Raw genomic sequence first — 18,759 nt, 5'->3', positions numbered from 1 at the left:
TAAAAAAAAAAAAAAAAAAATAGTAGTAGTAGTTTGAAAGTAAAGGACTAAAGATACCTTAAATTCTACTGTTCATTAACTGTCAGCAGTAAAGCATGCCCGGTAGTATTGTTCATGTGCATTTGTTTTGCAATTTGGGAGCTGTTTTTGTGTCTTAAATGATTGCTGCAAAGATACCAGTAATAGGCTGGGCGTATTGGCTCATGCCTGTAATCCCAACAGTTTGGGAGGCTGAGGCGGGCAGATCACCTGAGGTCAGGAGTTCGAGACCAGCCTAGCCAAAATGGTGAAACCCCCGTCTCTACTAAAAAATACCAAAAAATCAGCTGGGTGTGGTGGTGCACGCCTATAGTCCCAGCTACTAGGGAGGCTGAGACAGGAGAATCGCTTGAACCCAGGATGCGGAGGTTACAGTGAGCCAAGATTGTGCCATTGTACTCCAGCCTTAGCGACAGCGTGAGACTCCATCTCAAAAAAGATACCAGTGATAACTACAAACTTATTCTCTGTCACATTTTGGGGGTTTAGGTGCTGGAGAATGCCGAAGGTGCCAGAACCACCCCTTCAGTTGTGGCCTTTACAGCAGATGGTGAGCGACTTGTTGGAATGCCGGCCAAGCGACAGGCTGTCACCAACCCAAACAATACATTTTATGCTACCAAGCGTCTCATTGGCCGGCGATATGATGATCCTGAAGTACAGAAAGACATGTGAGTAACAGCAAAAGTTTTGTGCAAAAGGCAGTTATTTGCAAGGGCCACACAGAAGAGCCTCAGCATGTTGATTAGGATCTCTGGAGCACCTTACTTTAGTCATTTTACTTATTGTCCCTAGGGGAAATCTGTACCACTGCCAAAAGGGTAATCCCTTTAAAAAATTCATTTTTGGCCGGGCGCAGTGGCTCACACCTGTAATCCTAGCACTTGGGGAGGCCAAGGTGGGCGGATCACCTGGGGTCAGGAGTTCAAGACCAGCCTGGCCAACATGGTGAAACCCTGTCTCTACTAAAATACAAAAATTAGCTGGGCATGATGGTGGGTGCCTGTAATCCCGGCTACTTGGGAGGCTGAGACGGGAGAATCACTTGAACCCGGGAGATGGTGGTTGCGGTGAGCCGAGATCACTGCCACTGCACTCCAGCCTGGGCTGCTGAGACTCCGTCTAAAAAAAAAAAAAAAAAATTCATTTTTGTCTTTACAGTTAGGTCTTTGCTATATATTGACATGATACATGAAAATTTGCAAAGCATTCCTAAACCACATAGTTCAGTGTTGAATACATAAGGCAGAAATGGCATAGGTTCTATCATGTGTTGATCCAGTACAGAAAAAAACTTGATTTTTCTTTTTTTCCCCCCTCCCAATAGAGATGGGTCTCACTATGTTGCCCAAGTTGGTGTTGAACTCCTGGACTCAACTGACCCTCCCACCCCAGCCTCCCAAAGTATTGGGATTACAGGCGTGAGCCACCATGCCCAGCCTGCCCTTTTCTAAAATAGACATACTAGAGGCTAGGTGGGGTGGCTCACACCTGTAATCCTAACACTTTGGGAGGCTGAGGTGAGCTCAGGAGTTCGAGACCAGCCTGGACAACTTGGGGAAAAGCCGCCTCTGCAAAAAATACAAAAAAGAGCCAAGCTGAGTGGTGCGCGGCTATAGTCCCAGCAACTAGTGAAGCTTGAACATTGCGGGGCAGAGGTTCCAGTGAGCTGAGATCATGCCATTGCACTCCAGTCTGAGTAATAGCAGTGAAACCCTGTCTCAAAAAAAAAAAAGAAAAAAAAAATACTAGAAACATAGGTAGAGTTTCCTGTTGTATACAAAATGTTTTAGGCCTAGAGCAGTGGCTCATGTCTGTAATCCTAGCACTTTAGGAGGCAGAGGCGGAAGGACTGTCTGAGGCTAAGAGTTTAAGACCATCTAAGCCAACAAGCCAAGACTGTGTTTGTGTCTCTCTCTATATATTAAATTTTTTTTTTTTGAGACGGAGTCTCGCTCTGTTGCCCAGGCTGGAGCGCAGTGGCGCAATCTCGGCTCACTGCAAGCTCCGCCTCCCAGGTTCACGCCATTCTCCTGCCTCAGCCTCCCGAGTAGCTGGGACTACAGGCGCCCGCCACTACGCCCGGCTAATTTTTTGTATTTTTAGTAGAGACGGGGTTTCACCATAGTCTCGATCTCCTGACCTCGTGATCCACCCACCTCGGCCTCCCAAAGTGCTGGGATTACAGGCGTGAGCCACCACGCCCGGCCTAAATTAAATATTTTAAAAAATTTAAACAGCTTTATTGAACTTGAGTAGAATATGAATTCTGTATGTGTGGAGTCGCATGGACTTCTATGGCTTCTTTCACTTAGCATGTTTTCAGGGTTCATCCATGTTGTAGCATGTGTCAGTACTGCATTCCTTTTTATGGCCAAATAATACAGTACTGTATGGACATATAGCACATTTTGTTTATCTATTTGTCAAGTGATGGACATTTGAGCTGTTTCTGCTTTTTGGCTATTACGAATGATGCTGCCATAAACGTGTGTACAAGTTTTTGTGTGGACATAAATATTTCCATTTGTCTTAGATAGTAGAATTGCTGGATCATACAGTAACGGTTTCATCATCAAATTATTCTAAAGTGGCTGCAAAAATCTTCTGCCTGGGGCGCTAAGTAAAGAATGTTGAGGTTTCATCATAATGTTTTTATATGTTAGTGATTGCTTTCTTTTTATTTATTTCATTTTGCCTTGTAATCCTCATAAACCACGTTAGTGATTGCTTTCTAAAGAATTTCACAAACTCATTTGTTGGCCATGAATGAGTCTCTTGGGGTGGAAGATGGATGTTCATGGTGTGTGGTAATTTTGTCATGGTAAGTTGTTCAGGTAGTTTTATCTAATAGAATTTTTGTGTCTTATAGTAAAAATGTTCCCTTTAAAATTGTCCGTGCCTCCAATGGTGATGCCTGGGTTGAGGCTCATGGGAAACTGTATTCTCCGAGTCAGATTGGAGCATTTGTGTTGATGAAGATGAAAGAGACTGCAGGTGAGTGGGTTTAGTTCACATCTGGGAAAATTCTAAGAACAGAATGATTCCTGTGAGATCACTAGCTCCCTGTGTCCCAGCGTCCTGTAGATGAATCTGTGGTCCCTTTTGTATAGAAAACCTAGGAATGGCAAAACTGTGTTACACTTCATGCTTTCCCTGCAGATTGAATTAATCTTCAAATCTCACTAATGGTGGCTGGCTTGTTTCTTTTTTTCCAGTAGGGGGTAATGTTCTATATTGAAAGCTACAAGACTACACATTAAGCTTTTGCCCCTGTTAGGTATAAATTAGACTTCCTATTTGAAGCGGCTGTTACAAGTCTAAAGGTCATTGTAGTTTAGTGAACCTTCACTAAAATGTTGAAAGAGTGATCTTAGGGGTTTCTGGTTTTTGGGTGGTTTTTTTTTTTTTTTTGAGATGGAGTTTCGCTCTTGTTGCCCAGGCTGGAGTCCAGTGGCACGATCTCGGCTCACCGAAGCCTCCACCTCCCGGGTTCAAGCGATTCTCCTGCCCTCCTCACCCCCCCAATCCCCCCACATAGCTGGGATTACAGGCATGCGCCATCATGCCTAGCCACTTTTGTATTTTTAGTAAAGAGATGGAGTTTCTTCTTGTTGGTCAGGCTGGTCTCGAACTCCCGACAAATCAGGTGATTTATCCGCCTCAGCCTACCAAAGTGCTGGGATTACAGGCATGAGCCACTGTGCCCGGCCGGCCGATCTTGGGTTTGTTTGTTTTGTTCTGGTTTTTTTGAGACAGAGTCTCGCTCTGTCGCCCAAGCTAGAGTGCAGTGGCACAGTGTTGTCTCGATCTTGTCTCACTGCAACCTCCGCCTCCCGGGTTCAAGCAATTCTCCTGCCTCAGCCTCCCAAGTAGCTGAGATTACAGGCATGTGCCACCACGCCCGGCTAATTTTGTATTTTAAGTAGAGATGGGGTTTCTCCATATTGGTCAGGCTGGTCTCAAAACTCAACCTCAGGTGATCGCCCGCCTCAGCCTCCCAAAGTATTGGGATTACAGGTGTGAGCCACCGTGCCCGGCCCAATCTTCGGTTTTTAACCAGTGTATTTACTTGGAGTGTTTTCCTGCAAAGACATATTAGGTCACTTGTCAAAAGACTGATGAATGTTGTCTGTGGCTCCAAAAGGATGACACAGGTCGTTGGGCTACATTAATAATTCTGTTCTGACAGAATTCCATGATTGAATTTCATTCTTTTCCAGAAAATTACTTGGGGCACACAGCAAAAAATGCTGTGATCACAGTCCCAGCTTATTTCAATGACTCGCAGAGACAGGTGAGGTCAATCAGCATTCTTATTCACAAAAAGTAAGGTGCCTGGGGTGGAAGGGTACAAAAATGTTTTTCTCTTTGTTTTCTCTAGGCCACTAAAGATGCTGGCCAGATATCTGGACTGAATGTGCTTCGGGTGATTAATGAGCCCACAGCTGCTGCTCTTGCCTATGGTCTAGACAAATCAGAAGACAAAGTGTAAGTTTGTGCAGTAAATTTCTTACCTGCATGTGTGAAACTAAAGTGTCACTTGATTTCTTAGTAATTGAGCCTTTTACTTAAACTAAATAGTGCTTTTACTGATTTTAAGTCTGTATGGTATTTGTTTTTTCATTTCAAAACCATTCCTTTGTTTTCTTTTGGGCCATGGTAATTTAACTAGTATATACCTCAGGGAAATAGCTTAGATTATCTGTATTTGGTTATTGAAATTTATATCCTGGTGATAGGTTTTGTTCCTTAAGGATTTCTTTCTTTTTTTCACAAATCATTTACAGCATTGCTGTATATGATTTAGGTGGTGGAACTTTTGATATTTCTATCCTGGAAATTCAGAAAGGAGTATTCGAGGTGAAATCCACAAATGGGGACACCTTCTTAGGTGGGGAAGACTTTGACCAGGCCTTGCTACGGCACATTGTGAAGGAATTCAAGAGAGAGGTGAGTTAACAATGTGGTTAATATGTAGACGTTGGGATATTGAGAAATTCTTTGTTCAGATTGCTCTTTGCTTTGTTTACGAGTTCAGTTCAACCCCCTTATTCTAGACACAGATCCTCTTTTCAGAATAGATTTTTTTTTTTCCTACACATAAAGGGTAATAAAAAGTAATTCATGCTTATATATAAAGGTATGACTCCATTTTGTGTTGTTCCACCTTATTACTGCAGTTTAAATTTATCACTTCACTAATGCTGGTGTTCAATGTCTTCACTTTATAGACAGGGGTTGATTTGACTAAAGACAATATGGCACTTCAGAGGGTACGGGAAGCTGCTGAAAAGGCTAAATGTGAACTCTCCTCATCTGTGCAGGTGAGACACGGAAAATTCGAGCAGTCTTGATGGATATTTTCAGCCGGGGTTTATTTAAATAGTATTTTCTAATTGGCCTAATGTTAGTTGAGTTTTTTTTTGTTTGTTTGTTTTGTCAATTTTCTGGTTTCTAGAGACCTTTGCAATGAGCACAGGGACAGTAAGGTCTTTAGTTTCTTTATGAGCTGAAATTTTTTTAACCACCCAAATCAGTTACGTATACTGGAGCTAAATAATATGTGAATGATGCTGGGTGTACTTGTTGGCCTTTCAGTTAAAGACATTTATTTTAAAACCTGCTCTGGCAGTGTTTAAAACTAGAATTACTAGCTTGGAAAAACTGCTGCCTTAACTGACAATATTAAATAACCTCTCCTTGTGAGTTGGAGAATCTCTGAGTGTCTTTTTTTTTTTTTTTTTTTTGAGACGGAGTTTTGCTCCTGTTGCCCAGGCTAGAGTGCGATAGCGCGATCTCGGCTTACCACAACCTCTGCCTCCTGGGTTCAAGCGATTTCTCCTGCCTTGGCCTCCCGAGTAGCTGGGATGACAGATGTGCACCACCATGCCTGGCTAATTTTTGTATTTATAGTACAGACAGGGTTTTGCCATGTTGGCCGGGTTGGTCCTCGGACTTCTGACCTCAGGTGATTGACCTGCCTCGGCCTCCCAAAGTGCTGGGATTATGGGCGTGAGCCACTGAGCCCGGCTAATTGTCTCTCACTTAATAATTTGAAAAATTAGCCGATCATAGTCTATACAACTGTGGTCCCAGCCACTGCAGAGGCTATGCAGAGGCTAAGAGGATTGTTTGAGCCCAGGAGTTGAGGCTGCAGTGAGCCGTGATCACACCATTTCACTCCAGCCTGGGTGACAAATGAGACCCTGTGTCAAAAAATGACAATAATTTGAATCACCAGTCTAGAAAGCTGAAGCTTGTGCAAGTTTCCGTCTGTGAGCATCAGATTTATGCAGCCTCTTTGTCAGCTTGGTTAGCTCCAGTTGAGAGGTGAAACTTCAGTTAACCACCAAGAATAGAATTGTATAAACTATGTTAGGTCTGTGTTAGAGACCCATGAAGATAGAAAGCAGCAGATCTATTTCCGGTGTCTTGGGTGACAGCAGGAAGAGCAGAGCTGTGACACCTTTATTTTGATCACCCACAAGGGAAGAGGTATTTATGATGGTTTTCATTGTGTTGGTAAAGTGGTTGCTGCTAATGAACCTTCCCCTCAAACCTGGATATTTTTTTTTAAGTGGCTGAGAGGAGTGACATAGTTATATACACGCATCCATGGTCTTGCTGATGTTACTTTGCCCCTGCTATCATGGAGTGGCAGAACATTGCAACGTTGGTTAGGGTTGAGGTTGAAATACCTGGCACTGCCAGAAGGTAGTTTGTAATTCTTCCCAGAGATTTGACATTTGGGGTAGGGGATGCGAGATGTTGGAAGAGATTGGTTGGTTTTAATTAATGTGGCTGCATCCTATTGATAGACATTTTGATTGTTTTCCAGCATTTATTATAGCAAGATGTATTGAGCATCCTTACACATTCAGTTTTGCATTGCATAGGTGATTTTAAATCTATAGAATAAATTCTTAGCGTTTATTACCCTCATGCAGATTATATTGTGGTTTGGAAAGATGGACATTAATTAGAACAGATTAGTAAACGTTAAACTAGAACCGATACAAAGTAAAGGTTAAGGGTGGTTCTGCAAGCATTCTGCTGGGGTTCGAGTCCCCATTGTATCGCTTAATTGGTGATCTTGGATGAATTAACATTACTGTTACTTATCTACAAAACAAGGATAATAGTGGTACTCTTCCCCTAAGGGTTGTATTACCAAGTTCATAAATATTACACGCTTAGGAAAACATAGGAAACTGAATACTCTAAGTTACTATTAATGTAACAAGTGGTAAAAATGCAGTTATAGTTATAATTTAAGAAGGGGCCGCACTTTGGGTGGCCAGGGCAGGAATATCACTTGAGCTCAGGAGTTGGGGACCAGCCTGGGCAAAATAGTGAGAACTCCCGTCTCTACAAAACTAGCTGGGCGTGGTGCACTACATCACAGCTGTGTGCCTGTAGTCCCAGCTACTCAGGAGACTGAGGCACAAGAATCTTTTGAGCCCAAGTGTTTGAGGCTGCAGTGAGCCATGAGTGCCACTGCACCCCAACCTGGGCAACAGAGCAGGTCTCTTAAAAATAATCTAAGAAGGGGCTGGGTGCAGTGGCTCACATCTGTAATCTCAGCACTTTGGGAGGCCAAGGCAGGTGAATCACTTGAGGTCAGGAGTTCAAGACCAGCCTTGCCAACATGGCGAACCCTGTCTCTACTAAAAATACAAAAATTAGCCAAGTGTGGTTGCGGGCGCCTGTAATCCCAGCTACTCAGTAGGCTGAGGCAGGAGAATCGCTTGAACCCAGGAGGCAGAGGTTGCAGTGAGCCCAGATGGCACCACTGCAGTCCAGCCTGGGCGATTGAATGAGACTCTCAAAAAATAAAAATGAAAAATAAAAATAATAAAAATAAGGTACCTGAGAGAGGTGTTCAGCATAACAAGAATAGCATCTGAGAAATGAGTTTATCAGAAAAAGATAAATGGGCATGTGTAAATGAGTTAAGAGTAAGGCTCTCAGGTGAACACCTGAGAAAGGGCCAGAGCGGCCAAAAGGGCAGAGTGAAGATTGGGGTCGGTTGTTGGTGGGCATGGAAAATGAGGCTAGAGCAGGCTCGTCCAACCTGCAGCCTAGAATGGCTTTGAATGTAGCCCAACACAAGTTTGTAAACTTTCTTAAAATACTGAGGGTTTTGTTTTTTGTTTTTTAAACTCATCAGCTGTCGTTAGTGTTAATGTATTTTATGTGTGGCCCAAGGAAGCCAAAAGATTGGACACCCTTGGCCTAGAGGCTTTATAGATTTGGGATTTGGCGTCTCTCCCAAGATAAGTGAATACAAACCCCAGAGGAGTTGAGGATAGTAACATGGTCATGTATCGATTTGTGAAAAGCCCTTTGGCTGGAGTAGAGTGGAGAATTGTGAAGGGCAGAAGGCAGCCTCAGTGAGTGTGGGGGGGGGGGGGCTGTTGTTAACCATGTGTTGAGAAAAGACTTGGATGAGAGAGTGAGAGTGAGACATAAGTGGTTGGGTTTGAAAGAGGAGGTAAGGAGAGAACATTGTGATGGATGTTGGACTGGTTGTAGAGGGTTGAGAGTTAGTGCTAGAGATTTTCAGGTTGCCATTAGCTTTTAGTGTTTAGAGTTGTGCTACTATAATAGCCAAATACGGGTTTTGAATTAATTAAAATTAAATAACATTTAAAATTACATTTCTTAGTTAGACTAGTCTTATTTCAAGTGCTCAGTAGTCAAGTTAGTGGTTGCTGAATTGAGCAGCATAAGGAGCATTTTCATTGTCACAGAAAATTCTACTGGATAGCATTGATTTAGATAATTCTGTGTTCTGATTTGGTTAATCAACATTTTGCAAAAAAGAAATTGTCGATAATATTTAGATATCACTATTCTACAGATGGTGTGTTAACTCTATTTATTAAGTATTCAAATGTCTAGGATACTTTCTCCTAAAGAAAGATGGTTAAGGACTCACTCTCAGTTACACATTGTAAGATCCCATGTTGTACTGGGATTTGGGATGTTACATGGTGTGACTGTCAGCTGCGCTCCATGGATGTGATGGCCATACAAGTCAGTCCTCATACATTAATGAGAGCATATCTGTAGCTTTCGTACCACTTGTAAACATCCTGGAACTTACAGAGCCCAGGGTTGATGGCATGTTATTTGGTTCAGAACATAACTTTGACATTTCTCTTCACCTACATGGGATATTTTTAAAACTTGGTGAAGGAAAACATCAGTAGCGTGGTTCCAATGAATATTTAGTGGCAGAATAGTTCTTTATTTTCTGAATGGGGATTTTTTTCCTGCTTATCTGCTGCATTCTTGTTAATAACTATAAACTTGATTAAAACAGATTGTATAGTGCTTATCTCTGGGGAGATAAAACATTGCTTTTTTTTTTTTTTTTGAGATGGAGTTTCACTCTTATTGCCCAGGCTGGAGTGCAGTGGCGTGATCTTGGCTCACCGCAACCTCCGCCTCCCAGGTTCAAGCGATTCTCCTGCCTCAGCCTCCCAAGTAGCTGGGACTACAGGCATGTGCTACCATGCCCAGCTGATTTTTGTATTTTTAGTAGAGATGGGGTTTCACCATGTTGGCCAGGATGGTCTCGATCTCTTGACCTTGTGATCTGCCTGTCTCAGCCTCCCAAAGTGCTGGGATTACAGGTGTGAGCCACCCCGCCTGGCCAAGAATAGTTACTCTTTAAGATGCAATGTTTTGCTGGGCGCAGTGGCTCACGCCTGTAATCCTAGCACTTTGGGAGGGCAAGGCGGCGGATTATGAGGTCAGGAGATCGAGACCATCCTGGCTAACATGGTGACACCCCATCTCTACTAAAAATCAAAAATTAGTTGGGCATGGTAGCACATGCCTGTAGTCCCAGCTACTTGGGAGGCTGAGGCAGGAGAATCGCTTGAACCTGGGAGGCGGAGGTTGCGGTGAGCCAAGATCACGCCACTGCACTCCAGCCTGGCGATAGAATGAGACTCTGTCTCAAAAAAAAAAAATTCTTGGTGACTATTCATTTAAACTAGGTCTCACCCTCCCTGTGGTTTTGCAAGTCTTCTGTCCTAGGGCATGGTCATATTTTGGTTGAAATAATAAGTGTAACCGTCATTTGGCCTGCTCACTGACATGCAATTAAACATTTCCTTTGCAGACTGACATCAATTTGCCCTATCTTACAATGGATTCTTCTGGACCCAAGCATTTGAATATGAAGTTGACCCGTGCTCAATTTGAAGGGATTGTCACTGATCTAATCAGGAGGACTATCGCTCCATGCCAAAAAGCTATGCAAGATGCAGAAGTCAGCAAGAGTGACATAGGAGAAGTGATTCTTGTGGGTGGCATGACTAGGATGCCCAAGGTATGGACCAATGGAATTCTGTCATGGAGAGAGGGCTGGCACATAGTGTATTCTTGAGACAGGTGGCACAAATATATGGCCCATTCTGCTGGGGTGATCTAAAAGGGAGGTGAGATTATATCCTCACTAAAGAATTCTTTTCTGTTTGTTTTGTTAAAATTGAAGAATAGGCCGGGCATGGTGGCTCACGCCTATAATCCCAACACTTTGGGAGGCTGAGGCGGGCAGATCACATGAGTCCACAAGCGTTTCAGGCCAGCCTGAGCAACATGGTAAAATCCCCTTTGTACAAAAATACAAAAAATTAGCTGGGCGTGGTGGTGCATACCTGTAATTCCAGCTACTTGGGAGGATCACCTGAGCCCTAAGGTCAATCACTTGAGTGAGTTTGAGGCTGCAGTGAGCCATGATTGTGCCACTGCGCTCAGTCCAGGCAACAGAGCATGACCCTGTCTCAAAAAATATATATATATATATATACATACATACATACGTATATACATATATATATGAATGAAAAATTAGGAGGGGCAGAATTTCTTTAGGGGCAGTAGCAGGGAGCAGCCTGAACTCAGTCATAGAATTTTTAGGATTGAAACAAAGTTTGAGGTCACAGAGAGCATAAAACATTGGTAATACCCTGCCCCCAGCCACCGTCTTTGTACATGTGTCTTTGCAGCATAGTGCATCTCTTCGACAAAGATTTGTGCAATGATGTATTTTATTCAACACATCATTCTGAAAGAACGTGTGGAAAACTAATGACTGAGCACAAACCTGTTGAAGATGCAGTTCTTCTTGGTAGCCTAAATAGGATTATCTTGGGCCTAATATAGTGACTTTTTTTTTTCTTAATTTTTCCATTGAAATACATGGCCTTAAGGAAATATGCAAAAAAAAAATGAACCTGGAAAAAAAAGGTCCTGGACCAGGTGGATGCCTCTATATTAAGAAATTATCCCCGAGGCCAGGTACAGTGGCTCACGCCTATAATCCCAGCACTTTGGGAGGCCGAGACGGGCGGATCATGAGGTCAGGAGATCAAGACCATCCTGGCTAACATGGTGAAACCCTGTCTCTACTAAAAATATAAAAAATTTGGTGGGCGCCTGTAGTCCCAGCTACTTGGGAGGCTGAGGTATGAGAATGGCGTGAACCCGGGAGGCGGAGCTTGCAGTGAGTGGAGATTGCGCCACTGCACTCCAGCCTGAGAGACAGAGCGAGACTCCATCTCAAAAAAAAAAAAAAGAAAAGAAAAAAGAAATTATCCCCAATACTATTCAAATGGAACTTTATCACTAATAAACACAAGGGAAGACCATGCCCCATGTTAGCAATGCAAATTTTTACTACAGCTGCCTATGATAATTTGGTCTTTAGTTGATAATATACAAGAGAATGTGGACTTCTAAGTCTCCTTGCCTTGCATCCTCTGTTTCAAATGATTTAATGTGTTGTGTGGGAAAGCAGATAATAAAACTTAGGAGAATCCTTCCCAGTTTTACAAGGGTCATGAAGGAGATACTCCTATAGGTATAAAGTGTATGAGTGTTGGCCGGGTGCGGTGGCTCACGCTTGTAATCCCAGCACTTTGGGAGGCCGAGGCGGGTGGATCACGAGGTCAGGAGATCGAGACCACGGTGAAACCCCGTCTCTACTAAAAATACAAAAAAAATTAGCCGGGCGTGGTGGCGGGTGCCTGTAGTCCCAGCTACTCAGAGAGGCTGAGGCAGGAGAATGGCGTGAACCCGGGAGGCGGAGCTTGCAGTGAGCCGAGATTGCGCCACTGCACTCCAGCCTGGGCGACAGCAAGACTCCGTCTCAAAAAAAAAAAAAAAAGTGTATGAGTGTTACAAGATCATTAGCAGGAACCCAAGTATGAAATGGTTATTTGAATAAACATTCTCAGATTTGAGTTAGCCTGTCTTGAGATTTGGCTGGGAGCGTAGGACACACGCTGTCTTTTGTTCTGCTCAGGTAGTTCCCAAGTGTGGGCTGACAGGTTTTTCTTCCTTGATGCTCAGGTTCAGCAGACTGTGCAGGATCTTTTTGGTAGAGCCCCAAGTAAAGCTGTCAATCCTGATGAGGCTGTGGCTATTGGAGCTGCCATTCAGGGAGGTGTGTTGGCCGGCGATGTCACAGATGTGCTGCTCCTTGATGTCACTCCCCTGTCTCTGGGTATTGAAACTCTAGGAGGTGTCTTTACCAAACTTATTAATAGGAATACCACTATTCCAACCAAGAAGAGCCAGGTAAGAGCCATCACTTCCTACCTTGTCACATGGGTTTTAGGTTCTATGACGGATGTGATTGCAGCCACTTTCATAAGTTTTTTCTAGAAAACTTCATTTTTTTCTGTTTTGCTGTTAGAATAAATAGTTAACTGTGGGTGGTGAGAATCCTGTGTATTTTGTTTTTTTGTTGTTGTTGTTGTTGTTACCAGAAAAGTTCTTACATGTTAGCTGGTAGTGATGATTATAGGAAGGACATCAGTAGTCTCCTCCACAGGATTAACATTATTTGCTAAAAGGGATCTCAGTCATTTGAGACTGAATTCCCTGTAGTCTTCTGTTCTCAAAGACAGTAAAAAGGATAGTCTGGACCAGACTTTGGGGAGTGTTCTTATCTTATGGATGAATGAAGGGGGTGGTATGAGGGTGCGGAGATATCAAGCAGGGCTATTTGGACATGGCTTGTTCTTGAAGTAGGAATTATTTCTGGCTGGGCATCGTGGCTCATGCCTGTAATCTCATCACTTTGGGAGGCTGTGGCGAGAGGATCGCTTGAGCTCGAGTTTCAGACCAGCCTGGGTAACATGGTGAAACTCCCTCTCTCCAAAAAGTTAAATTAGCTGAGCATGGTGCTGTGTACCTGTAGTCCCAGCTACTCAGGAGGCTGAGGTGGGTGGATCACTTGAGCATGGGAGGCAGAGGTTGCAATGAGCCGAGGTCATGACACTGCACTCCAGCCTGGGCGACAGTATGAAGTGAGGCCTTGTCTCAAAAAAAAAAAAAAAAAAAATTATTTCCTGACTTCCCCAATCTTGTGATGTTGTTTTTCCATAAAACTATGGTTGTTGGTATATTTGTGCAGTGATGTATTTGTCAACACATCATTCTGAAGAAAAGTATGTGGTGACTTCCTGTGACTGAGCACGATACATCTTCTTTCTCTGATCCTGTTTCCCCAGATGAGCATGTTTCAACATTTTAGTTCCTTTTTCTGAGGACTTCTGTCCTAATGCTGCATCTTTGTACAATGCATTTGCTTAGTTGAAACAATTGCTATTGTATGCCCATTTGCTGTACTAATCCTACTCCTATTCCCTATAAAGACATCAGCCTTTGTTCTGAACATACCGTAAATTAGGAGCCTTCCAATCTTGGAATGTGAACTTTTAGCTTTCATTTTTTTCTGTAGAAAGGGAGGTTAATCAGATTGCCAACCCAGGAGGGTTTCTTTTTCCCTAGGTATTCTCTACTGCCGCTGATGGTCAAACGCAAGTGGAAATTAAAGTGTGTCAGGGGGAGAGAGAGATGGCTGGAGACAACAAACTCCTTGGACAGTTTACTTTGGTAGGTATTGTGAATCCTGAATACTATGCCTCCTTCACTGTAAAGTGAGATAATAATCTAAGCCATAAAAATATTAGTATGAACTGCTGGCATACACATACATATTGAGTAGTCTTGAGAAGAAGGGATGCAACTGGATACCCATGGCTTCACTTTTTACCTGAAAGCCTTGCTTTTTCCTTGTGCCTTAGGAATTTCCTCAGAAATAAACTCTTGATTACTCATTTAAAAGACATTTGTTACTGGTTTCTGATCAGCATTGCTTATTGGTTATTGGTGAGGTAAATAATAGTGGGGAGATTTGCTGTCATTTAGTGTGTCCACAGGTACATACAGCCATTATGGTTACTTGATATAGCTAAACTTCACTGGTATAAAACCAGTTGATTTCAGGCAGCAAACTACTACTGTTGCTTATAAACTTTGTGGTTTTGTACATTAAATCACTTCTTTCTCCCAGGAACCAAGTGACTTGTTTACTAGAAAACCATATAGATTTGGAAATAATAGCACCGGACCTCTCTGTAAGAGGACCTTACTCTGGATATTATTTATTTTAGATTGGAATTCCACCAGCCCCTCGTGGAGTTCCTCAGATTGAAGTTACATTTGACATTGATGCCAATGGGATAGTACATGTTTCTGCTAAAGATAAAGGCACAGGACGTGAGCAGCAGAGTAAGTCACCTTGTTTATGAGACCCTAAGAGTGAGGTGAGGGAGGTCTTGGGAATAGACCCTCTTAGGATGATGAGTCCTCTTTGCCCCTCAGTTATCATATTTACTTGTACAAGTGTAGTGTTTATTCCCCCCAAACAGGCACTGAGCCTGTGGATTGCTGAAGTTTTGATGGGCAAACAGGCCAGTTGGTGTTTGTGTATATATTGGGTCCTTGGTTTCCCTTTGCTTTATAGGACTATAGGGTATTTCTCCTCTTCATAATTTGTATCAAGATTGGCTGCTATGAGCAGGAGTACTCTTAATGCAATGGAGGAAGCAGAGGCATATAACTTTACCTGGGAATTAATGAAATGCCTTCTTTTTACTACAGTTGTAATCCAGTCTTCTGGTGGGTTAAGCAAAGATGATATTGAAAATATGGTTAAAAATGCAGAGAAATACGCTGAAGAAGACCGGCGAAAGAAGGTGATTACTTTTTGTCTTCTGAACTTTAATCTTAGTAAAGCTCAGTCTTGAAAGTGGGAGTTTGGGGCTGGGTGCAGTGTCTCACTCCTGTAATCCCAGCACTGTAAGCCCACTGCCAAGGTGGGCAGATCGTTTGAAGCCGGGTGTGGTGGTGCACGTCTATAGTCCCAGCTATTTGGGAGGCTCAGGCAGGAGAATCGCTTGAACAAGAAAGTGGGAGAGTTTGGACATGTCATAGGTTGTGGGTAAGAGAAAACCTAAGATAATCTATTCTTCCTTACCCGTTGCTTATACCTTATGTGTGCAGTGCCTTTATTATTTCTTCTGTTTTCCCTGTCACAATTCCGATGTTACAAAATCTAGCCCAAATCTCTCTGAAAGCCTTCTTGCTGCTTCATGCCGCTCTGATTTCTCCCTCTTACTCTATTTTTACCTGTAACTATATGTAACACATAGCTTATTGTCTTACTGAGTATAGACATTCAGCAAACTTTGGTTGATTGGAAAGTCTTCGTTTAAACTTCTAATTTCTCTAAGGAACGAGTTGAAGCAGTTAATATGGCTGAAGGAATCATTCATGACACAGAAACCAAGATGGAAGAATTCAAGGACCAATTACCTGCTGATGAGGTGAGTTCTATTTTAAAGTAACTCAAGAGGTTGGACACATTTTTACCAATGCCAGTGAAGTGTATTTTTCTGTGGGTTTTGATAGGGGTTTAATTATTTTAAAATGTTTCTAAATAGGACTTCTACTTGTAATGGTACAGGAGACCTGGAAAAGTAAGGATTTTTGTTTTCTTTTTTTAAGTGCAACAAGCTGAAAGAAGAGATTTCCAAAATGAGGGAGCTCCTGGCTAGAAAAGACAGCGAAACAGGAGAAAATATTAGACAGGCAGCATCCTGTCTTCAGCAGGCATCATTGAAGCTCTTCGAAATGGCATATAAAAAGGTACAAGGGCTGAAGTGGATTTTGATCCTAACTTGATCTTGATGGAACTGTTCTTGATGACTGTCACTGGTGGCTCCCTCCCTAGCCATTTGTGGAATTGAGAGTGAGATTAGAGTTGGAGATATTCTCCTGCCATCTTGACTCTACTTTGGCCTTGGGGGTAGTGTCAAAGGGAAGGAATCCAGAAACTACCAGTAGGGTAGAAAGCGGGGAGGGGGAGTGGAATAGATATGAATGATGGGGACATATGTGGGTCCCTCATCTTGGAGTGCAACAAAGAGCAAATGGTTAGCCCTAACATTAAATCTGAGTGGCTCTCAAATGTTTTCTTAACAGATGGCATCTGAGCGAGAAGGCTCTGGAAGTTCTGGCACTGGGGAACAAAAGGAAGATCAAAAGGAGGAAAAACAGTAATAATAGCAGAAATTTTGAAGCCAGAAGGACAACGTATGAAGCTTAGGAGTGAAGAGACTTCCTGAGCAGAAATGGGCGAACTTCAGTCTTTTTACTGTGTTTTTGCAGTATTCTATATATAATTTCCTTAATTTGTAAATTTAGTGACCATTAGCTAGTGATCATTTAATGGATGGTGATTCTAACAGTATAAAGTTCACAATATTCTGTGTTCCTAGCCTGTCATTTTTCAGCTGCATGTAAAAGGAGGTAGGATTATAAAGATTTAACTATTTTATGCTGAAGTGGCCATATTTTCAAGGGGTGAAACCATCTCGCACACAACAATGAAGGTAGTCATCCATAGACTTGAAATAGACCACATATGGGGATGAGATCCTTCTAGTTAGCCTAGTACTGCTGTACTGGCCTGTATGTACATGGGGTCCTTCAACTGAGGCAAGTCAAGCTGGCTGTGCCATGTTTGTAGATGGGGCAGAGGAATCTAGAACAATGGAAAACTTAGCTATTAGGTACAGCTATTAAAACAAGGTAGGAATGAGGCTAGACACTTAACTTCCCTAAGGCATACTTTTCTAGCTACCTTCTGCCCTGTGTCTGGCACCTACATGTTCTCTTACCCATTCTGGAATTTTTTTTTTTTTTTTTAAATAAATATAGAAAGCATCTTGATCTCTTGTTTGTGAGGGGTGATGCCCTGAGATTTAGCTTCAGGAATATGACATGGCTTATGCTTCCCAGATTTCCCAAAGAGGGAAATACAGGATTTTCTAACACTGGTTAAAAATGCAAATTCAAGATTTGGAAGGGCTGGTATAATGAAATAATTAGTATCAGCATGTGCAAATCTTGTTTGAAGGATTTTATTTTCTCCCCTTAGACCTTTGGTACATTTAGAATCTTGAAAGTTTCTAGATCTCTAAAATGAAAGTTTTTAGATCTCTAACATGAAAACCAAGGTGGCTATTTTCAGGTTGCTTTCAGCTCCAAGTAGAAATAACCAGAATTGGCATACATTAAAGAAACTGCATCTAGAAATAAGTCCTAAGATATTATTTATATGGCTCAAAAATAACAAGAACCCAGATTTCTTTCCCTATTTCTGCTTTTCTGTCCTCAGTGTACTGGCTTGTCCCAAATTCTTTGATGTAGTTCTAATTATCATGTACTGACAACTTCAGCAGAAAGGGGACTACATCTTTATTCAATGTTAAAATTTCCCAAGTCTCCCAGCACATTTCCCTTATGTTTCATGGACTAATGTCATATGCCATGGTCAAAGGAGTCTGTTGTCAAGATGGGCTTAGAGTATCAGCTCCTTTTATGATGTTTTGTAATATATAGAAATGAGATTAACGGATTTCCAAAAATCAGTGTAAGAAATCAATTTAATTTGCAAGTATGAAGGAAGTGATTTAGACAACATTTTTGGAAGATTCAGTGCTTGTTAACACCCATGTAAAAGATTCTTGGGATTCATGTGAAAAATTCTAGGCTCAGGTTTCCAACCACATGAACACTCAATGGGAACATTGTAGGATTATGAAGGATTGTTATATGGTGTGTTGGAAGATACCTTAGCATTTTTGGTTGGCCCTTGCCCACTGCCTCTACTGTCTCCTAAAGATAGCTTTAAAAGCCCTCCAGGATTTCCAGAGTACTCCAGTTGAGAACTACTGGTTTACATTAGTCAAGATTCATCCTTGGGATCAGAGAGAGGAGCCAAATTGCCCAAGCAAAATATATATTTGAGTTCTATTAGGAGGGAGAAGTTGCTTGGGTATGAGTGGACGCGGTATTTCAGTCACCTATCAGTAAAGCTAATAGTATAAATAGCAAAAAGGTATACGGAGATTCCCTAAATAGAGCCAATAGGATATATATCTAGAATAAGATTTACTATAAGATACTGGCTCACACAATTATGGAACCTAGGTAACACCCACAATCCACTGCTGGGAAAGCTGTTGGGGTAAAATTTCAGTGACCAGGAACACAATGGTGTCCTAGTCCGAGGTTAGAAGAATATGGATGTCTTAGCTCTGGCAGTTCTATATAGGCCCTTAACTGATTAGATGATGTCCACTCACATCAAAGCAGAGCAATCTCCAATTCAATACTGATCTCTTCTGGAGAGAGACAAATGTTTAACCAGTTAAATGGCATCAATGGCCAAATTGACACATAAAATTAACTATCACAAAAGATAAAAAGAAATGGTTTTATTCTTTAGTAGAGCCTCCCTTTTGTGATTGTAAGCACTTGCGTAGGTCCCAAGAAGAACTT

General features: G+C 42.2%; 1 protein-coding gene and 2 non-coding genes across 3 annotated transcripts in view; all 3 read left to right on the top strand.

Moving 5' to 3' along the window:
- HSPA9 (heat shock protein family A (Hsp70) member 9) overlaps positions 1 to 16,750 on the top strand; it is a 20,619-nt gene extending 3,869 nt beyond the window's left edge. The window contains exons 4-17 of the mRNA XM_032158016.3: positions 529 to 710; positions 2,912 to 3,036; positions 4,263 to 4,336; positions 4,424 to 4,530; positions 4,830 to 4,992; positions 5,274 to 5,366; positions 10,178 to 10,387; positions 12,412 to 12,639; positions 13,858 to 13,962; positions 14,523 to 14,640; positions 15,013 to 15,107; positions 15,645 to 15,737; positions 15,919 to 16,059; positions 16,396 to 16,750. Of these exons, the coding sequence (XP_032013907.1) occupies positions 529 to 710; positions 2,912 to 3,036; positions 4,263 to 4,336; positions 4,424 to 4,530; positions 4,830 to 4,992; positions 5,274 to 5,366; positions 10,178 to 10,387; positions 12,412 to 12,639; positions 13,858 to 13,962; positions 14,523 to 14,640; positions 15,013 to 15,107; positions 15,645 to 15,737; positions 15,919 to 16,059; positions 16,396 to 16,473 (1,812 nt within the window). The 3' untranslated portion in view covers positions 16,474 to 16,750. The remainder of the gene's footprint in view (positions 1 to 528; positions 711 to 2,911; positions 3,037 to 4,262; positions 4,337 to 4,423; positions 4,531 to 4,829; positions 4,993 to 5,273; positions 5,367 to 10,177; positions 10,388 to 12,411; positions 12,640 to 13,857; positions 13,963 to 14,522; positions 14,641 to 15,012; positions 15,108 to 15,644; positions 15,738 to 15,918; positions 16,060 to 16,395) is intronic.
- On the top strand, positions 11,094 to 11,161 carry LOC116472066 (small nucleolar RNA SNORD63). Its single transcript, XR_004248977.1, has one exon. It is a non-coding gene; the product is annotated as a small nucleolar RNA SNORD63 (small nucleolar RNA).
- Positions 13,475 to 13,544, top strand: LOC116472067 (small nucleolar RNA SNORD63). Its single transcript, XR_004248978.1, has one exon. It is a non-coding gene; the product is annotated as a small nucleolar RNA SNORD63 (small nucleolar RNA).
- Positions 16,751 to 18,759: the final 2,009 nt, after the last annotated feature.

This window comes from Hylobates moloch, unplaced genomic scaffold, assembly GCF_009828535.3.
Source record: "Hylobates moloch isolate HMO894 unplaced genomic scaffold, HMol_V3 SCAFFOLD_6, whole genome shotgun sequence".
Classification (NCBI taxonomy): domain Eukaryota; kingdom Metazoa; phylum Chordata; class Mammalia; order Primates; family Hylobatidae; genus Hylobates; species Hylobates moloch.
Note: the sequence above shows the minus strand (reverse complement) of the source record. Positions and strands in the feature narration are given on the sequence as shown.